Source organism: Bufo bufo, chromosome 1 (genome assembly GCF_905171765.1).
Source record: "Bufo bufo chromosome 1, aBufBuf1.1, whole genome shotgun sequence".
NCBI classification, from domain to species: Eukaryota; Metazoa; Chordata; class Amphibia; order Anura; family Bufonidae; genus Bufo; species Bufo bufo.
The window spans coordinates 115601740-115608494 of record NC_053389.1 but is presented as its reverse complement, the minus strand read 5'-3'; the positions used below and the strand labels follow the sequence as shown (position 1 = coordinate 115608494).

Here is a 6755-nt window from a genome sequence, read left to right as displayed (position 1 = left end):
CAATTATTTTTTTTTTCCTATTGCAATACATATCATTCCTCTGGAGACTTGACCACTCCACCTACGAGGACTGAGAAGATACCGGCTGCACCGACCCCTTGTCCTCACGAGTGTTGTGCCTACGTATGCACAACACTATAAGGTGAGCACAACCATTGATGTCTTAATTCCATATATTCATTATTGAACTTATTACCCTATGAGCGCCTTCCTATCTTTTTTTGCCACAATCGCTATACATGATAAAGGCCACTTGCTGAAGTGACACAACCCCTTTTATGGACAGCCTATACACATGCATGTTCGGTTTGTCATGCTTTTTAAAATCCCCTTCCTTGACAACAAATGATCAGGCATGTTGAAATTCAACTGCCTGATGCTGTTTTCTACTGACATCTGCTGAATGAATGTCAGTCAAGAATTCCATATGCAAGAAATGATTGGCTTGTCCTACCAAGGTCTTATTTGTATGGCTTTAGCTAGGATACTTAGATACAGGTCTGGGGCAGGAAACTGAAATTTTAGCCCAGCTGAAGCAAAAACTTGCTATGCTCCAATTATCTCATTGTATCAAATGGCCAATGCACAATTTTGTAGATGACTGTACTTCTCAGCAATATTAGTACACTTATATATAGAAATCTAATACACGATTGGGTAGAATCTCCCATGATCTAGCTATTCGATCAATGTATCAATGAGTCATTCAAAAGACATGGAGGTATAGTGCCTGATTTGAGGATGGTTATTACAAAGACCCATAGAGAAAGGAGGTACAGCTCATGTATGCCTCATGAAACCTGCATAGGGCTTCTCCTCTCTAGAAATACAAGTATTGGGGAGGTGAAATAAAGCCACAAGTCCTCCAATCTCAGGATAAGGGGAGTGGTGGCTCTGGACAGCATCTAAAGAAGGTCCTCATTTTAGTTCTTGCTTTCCTCGGGAGTACTGTTCATATCTTGATAGACTTATCTAGAGTAGTTAAACAAGCAATTTAACAAGGGACATGTTCCTTTGTATGCATTAATATCTTAAAGTATTATAGGTGATAGGGAAGAATGGGTAAAGACAGTTGTCCCAGTTTGGTCTTGTATTTAAAGTATAAAACATTATTGGATGTTCATTAGGTCTTAATAACTTATATCAATAGCTCCTATTTGCAGAATAATTTTGCATTATCTGCACCATTCACCACCAATAGGTCAGGACAGGTCTTTGACCACATTCTGCTACCTCTTCCCCTCATTGTTAAATCACATACTGTACATGTACATAGTTGTCGAACTTTTTCATGCCCTTCACCTAAGGATACCTATGTCCAGCTCATCCATAAATGATGATACAAGAAATCACCATAGACATTTTATTATTATTCCAATGTCTGCTCTGTTACAGAGTTTGAAATAATTTTGGCACACAAACGCTTTAAAGCCAACCTGATCTCCTTGTTCCTCAGGCTATAAATGAAAGGATTTAATATAGGGGTAAGCACTGAATAAATAACAGCTAGAACACGGTCATAGTACAAAGAGTAACTCTTGGTAAGCCGGACATACATGAACACAATACAGGTGAAAAACAAGAGGACTACACTCAGGTGGGCCACACAGGTGGAGAATGCCTTAATTCGCCCAGTAGAGGTCCTTATTTTGAGGATAGCTATAATTATCCTAATATAGGAAATCATTATGAAAGTGAATGTCACTAATATAATAAAGCTATTGATGACAAAATCTGCAAGAACATTCATGTAAGTGTCAGTGCAAGCCAAACTGAGCAACGGTGGGAAGTCACAGAAGATATGCTGAATTTCATTGCTCCCACAGAAGGGCAATCGAGAAATAAGGATGACTTCAGTAATGGGGCACAGAAAACCCAGACTAAAGCAGGCGACTACTAACTTTAAAGTCATTCTGGAGTTCATGATGGAAGGGTAATACAGTGGATGGCAAATTGCCAAATAGCGGTCATAGGCCATGGTAGTGAGGAGATAGCACTCACTGGCTCCAAGAGAATGGAAGAAATAGGTCTGCAACAGACAGCTATTAAAATGTATACTCTTTCGTGGTACCAGGAGGTTAATTAACATCTTTGGGATGGTAACTGCCGTGTACCAAATTTCTAGGAAGGATAAACTACTGATAAAAAAGTACATAGGTGTATGTAGACGTGAGTCCAACCGCACAAGAACAAATATAATTACATTGCCGGCAATGGTAAGAATGTAAACGAGAAGTAGACAGGCGAAGAGCAATGGTCCATATCCATAGAGTGTGGGGAATCCTACAAGAATGAATTCAGTGACAGTAGTATTCCATCGTTCCATCGTGTGACCTGGAATGGAAATTATTCTCCTTATAAATTCAGATAGATCCTATCACTGTATTACAAAATTGGTAGCTGTTTTTCTGCACATTGACCTTGAGCTTACAACATTAAAAGTTTCCCTCATTGAAATCCAATTAGGCTAGAATTAAGGTCAGCAATAGGTAATCTGAAGGAGGTTTTGTTGAGCATTATTAATTGCTTTTGCTTGGTATCTCTTTATGGCCAGGAACAGGATTATTAGTGATTCACCTTGGTGATCCTTTGCTTATTACATATCTTGTTTTCTCCCTGAGTTGCAATTTTTACCTTTTTATTTTTTTCAGTTTAGTCTTAAAGGTGTTGTGTCCGAAACCCAGCACCCCCGTCAATCAGCTGTTTGAAGAGGAGGCAACTCTTGTAAATTCCTCTTTATTGCACTGCCCGTCGTCTCATAAGGCAGTATAATTTTTATTTACTTGAATGGAGAGAGTACTTCAAATTATACTGTGCTACTGCTGCAAGGGAGACAACGCACAGTGTAAGCCCTCGTTCATATTTCAGTGTCTGTTTCACATCTGTGAAAAATCTGTTTACGTTTCATCCGTGAAGATGTCTAAGAAGAATTTGTGTTCAGTCCATGTGTCCATTTTTCAACCTCTGTGTGTCAGTGTAGCAGTGGTCAGGGAAAAACTGACGCAACATGGATGCGTTATTTTCACGGCCCATAGACTTCAATGGACATGTTTGGTCCACATCACAAACTAAAGTAGTGCATGTCTCCATGGACAGTAAAAAATAACAATGTGTGAACAGGTGCATTGAAATCAACATGGAAAATGTGGACAGCACACTTCAGAGAAAAACGGAAATGTGAACAAGGCCTAAAGAAGAGGAAGCAGTGCTTACATAGATCGGCAGGGGTACCGGGTGTCGGACGATCAGGTACTGATGTCCTATCCTGAGGATAGAGAAAAAATGGGGTTAGTCAGCACATCCCAATGCGTAGGTGCGCGTCGCTGTGGCTGAAAATACATATAGAATAACACATAGTGCAACAGCACTCTACAAACCAAAGTACAAAGATAAATGATATTGCAAATGCTATGCTAATAATTTAGAGATGCTTAGCAAATACATTTTGTAGAAAATTATTTGAGCCCATCTGCTGCACGCTAAGGCGATCTCAATAAGACGGGTCCTAACACTAAACTCACCTGTTATGTGCCATGACAGCGACCATGAAATTCAGGACGTGTAGGTCCCACATGCATGCTGGGCCCCTTTTGGTTTATATCTCTGTGGTGCCAAAATGGCCTCAATTGAATCCAGGGACTACAAATACCAACATGTGTGCTGAGCAAACTATATACTCATGCTAATTAAAATTTTGCCTCACAGAGCTCCACTATCAGACGGAGGTAATCCTCTCCATCTGGAAGTGCTGGCTGTTTTTTTTGCCTGGCAAAACCTGGCCTGGAACGTGGAAAGTAGTCACCCACCCAGCAGTGGCGTACCAAGGGGGGGGGGGGGGGGGCGGCTTGCCCCGGGTGCCACTCACAAGGGGGGTGCCATGACGGAGTCACCCCTCCTCCATCCACTGCTGCACCGCGACGTGACTCCGCCAGGCGCCGGCTTCTGTGGAAGGATTATTGCGGCGGCGCGCAACATGACGTCACGACGCTGACGCCGCGCCGCCTTCACGGATCTTTTAAAGAAGCGGAAGGATCCATTACCAGCGGTCGGACGGAGCCTGAGGCATCATCAAAATGTGAGTAAATAATTGTGTAATTAAGGCGTGTGTGTGTGTGTAATTAAGTGGGGGTTTGTAATTAAGGGGGAGGTGTAATTAAGGGATGTGTGTGTGTAATTAAGGGAGGGGTTTGTAATTAAGGTGGGGAGGGAGGGGGTGTAATTAAGGGGGGGAGTCGAGTGTGTAATTAAGGGGGGGTGTAATTAAGGGAGGGGGTGTAATTAAGGTGGGGAGGGAGGGGGTGTAATTAAGGGAGGAGGTGACGTGTAATTAAGGGAGGGGGTGTAATTAAGGGGAGAAGAGAGGGGGTGTAATTAAGGGGGGTGTGTGTAATTAAGGGGGGGTGTAATTAAGGTGGGGAGGGAGGGGGTGTAATTAAGGGGGGGTGTTATTAAGGGAGGGGGTGTAATTAAGGGGAGAAGAGAGGGTATAATTAAGGGGGGGTGCAGGATTTGTTCATTTTATTGATGGGGATTTGGATTTTTTTTCTTTTTGGTGCAGATGGAAAGTGACTTTTTTAAGGGGGTGCAGGTTTTTATTTTATTAAGGAAGGGTTAAGGGGTCTATTAAGGGGTGGTTAATGGGTTTTATTAAGGGGGGTTAATGGGTTTATTTCGTTAAGGGGGTGTGCAGAGGTTTATTTTATTAAGGGGTTTTATTTTGTTAAGGGGTGTGCAGGGGTTTATTTTATTAAGGGGGGTTAATGGGTTTAATTTGTTAAGGGGGTGTGCAGGGGTTTATTTTATTAAGGAGGGTGCAGGGTTTTACTTTATTAAGGGAGGTTAAGGGGTTTTATTAAGGGGGTATAGAGCTTACAAATTTGTAATAAATATTATTGAAAACATTGAAAAAAGTTTGTGCATGTTTTCTTAACTTTCTTGGGGGGTGGGGGGGGGGCCAAACAAAGGGTTCGCCCCGGGTGCCAAATGCTCTAGGTACGCCCCTGCCACCCAGCACTTTGACTACTCCCAGTAAGAGCTATCCTGGATCAGCTATTACAGATCTGAGCATGGGCGTGAAGATCTGAGCATGGGGGGGACGATCTGAGCATGGTGGGGCAGATCTGAGCATGGGGGGTCTTGTTTGAGAATAGGTTGGTCAGGTCTGAGCATGGGGGGTCAGATCTGAGAAGGGGAGATGAGAGCATGTGGGTCAGATCTGAGCATGGAGGGAAGATCTGAGCATGGGGATTCAGATTTGAGCATGGGGCAGATCTGAGCATGAGGGGTCTTGTTTGAGCATTGTTTGGTCAGGTCTGAGCATGGGTGGTCAGATCTTAAAAGGGGGGGGTCTGAGCATGGGGGAGATCTGAGCATTGGGGGAAGATCTGAGCATGGGGGGGGTCTGAACACTGAGGGTCTGACACTGGGAGTCTGATTTGTGTTGTCTGATCCGAGCATTGTGGGTCTTATTTGGAGGTCTGATGAGGGTTGGGGATCTTATTTTAGGTTAGATGAGGATTGGGAATCTGATTTAGGAGTCTGATCTAAGGTCTGATGAAAAATATATTTTTTCTTTTTCTCTCTGCTAATAAAAAATAAGAAAAAAATATTTTTATCAGACCTCAGATCAGATTAATAATATTTTTTTTCTCTTATTTTTTCTTGTTAAAACCTAGGTGCATCCTGTAGGGTGAAAAATACGAGGACTTGTGTGTAAATGTATATTGTGGCTCCTGGCAATCATACATTTATTTTTTTGGGCTCTTTGTGTCTGTAAGGTTGGCCACCCCTGGTATAGCCTGTTTAAGTTCCTGCTCATTTTGGGCTTTGAAGTCCAGGAGGCGGTCCTATCAGTTAATGACAGCCTTCTCTCTATGACTGTGCATACAGAGATAGCTGTCAATCACTGATAGGACCGCCTCCTGGACTTCAAAGCCCAGAATGAGCAGAGATATAAATGGATAAATTACAAGTCATACTGAATCTTTTCCGATAAAACTATATATTAATCTGCCCAGCTCCTCCTGCTCTAAACCTTAGCTCAGACACTGTGTTCAACATGTCAGGTTCCCTTTATAACCATTAACAGGGGATGCAATTAACATGGACTATTTCCTTACAATGGTAGCTGTCAAGGGGTGGGATATACTACGTAGCAAGTGAACAGTCAGTACTTGAAGTTGATATGTTGTAAACTGGAAAAAATTAGCAACTGTAAGGCTCTGAATTTGACAAGGGCCACATTGTGATGACTGGGTCAGAGTATCTTTCAAAAAACATGTAAGCTGGTTGGAAATCAGTCTTGTTCCTTTTACAAAGAACTACCTTTGCAGTAACTGTTGCTATAGATTACCGGCAGTTTGACCCTGTTGCAGTGGTAATACCACCTTGTTGAACTGCTGGACTGTTATGTGACTGTTGATAGTAAAGATCATCATTCTTATAATGTTACATGTATGCATGCTACTATATTTATCCTTGTACAGGGAGAAGCAGCAGCGGCGGTGCGGGGACCAGGAGCGGAACAGGGAGCGGGGGACCCAGGTAAGTATATTCCCAGTGAGCGGCCCAACACATGGGGGCGGGCAGTTATTGATATTGGATAAACCCTTTAAGCCATGCCTCTAAACCACCCAATCCCACCCAATTCCCTTTTCAGCCCCACAGAGTAATAGTAGCCCTTTGTGTTTTCTCATATTAAGGATGCCCCCTTAGTGTCATAACATTAGTACGAATGTGCCCTTAATTCCCCCATC

General features: G+C 42.6%; 1 protein-coding gene across 1 annotated transcript; it reads right to left on the bottom strand.

The window, feature by feature from the left end:
- Window positions 1–1369: 1369 nt before the first annotated feature.
- On the bottom strand, window positions 1370–2326 carry LOC120992743 (olfactory receptor 6N2-like). Its single transcript, XM_040421691.1, has one exon. The coding sequence runs from the start codon at window positions 2324–2326 to the stop codon at window positions 1370–1372; it is 957 nt and encodes a 318-aa protein (XP_040277625.1).
- Between the last annotated feature and the right edge of the window lie 4429 nt (window positions 2327–6755).

What these genes read in the sequence shown, in the direction of transcription:
- LOC120992743 (XM_040421691.1), bottom strand. Translation starts at nt 2,326, where the DNA reads ATGGAACGATGGAATACTACTGTCACTGAATTCATTCTTGTAGGATTC.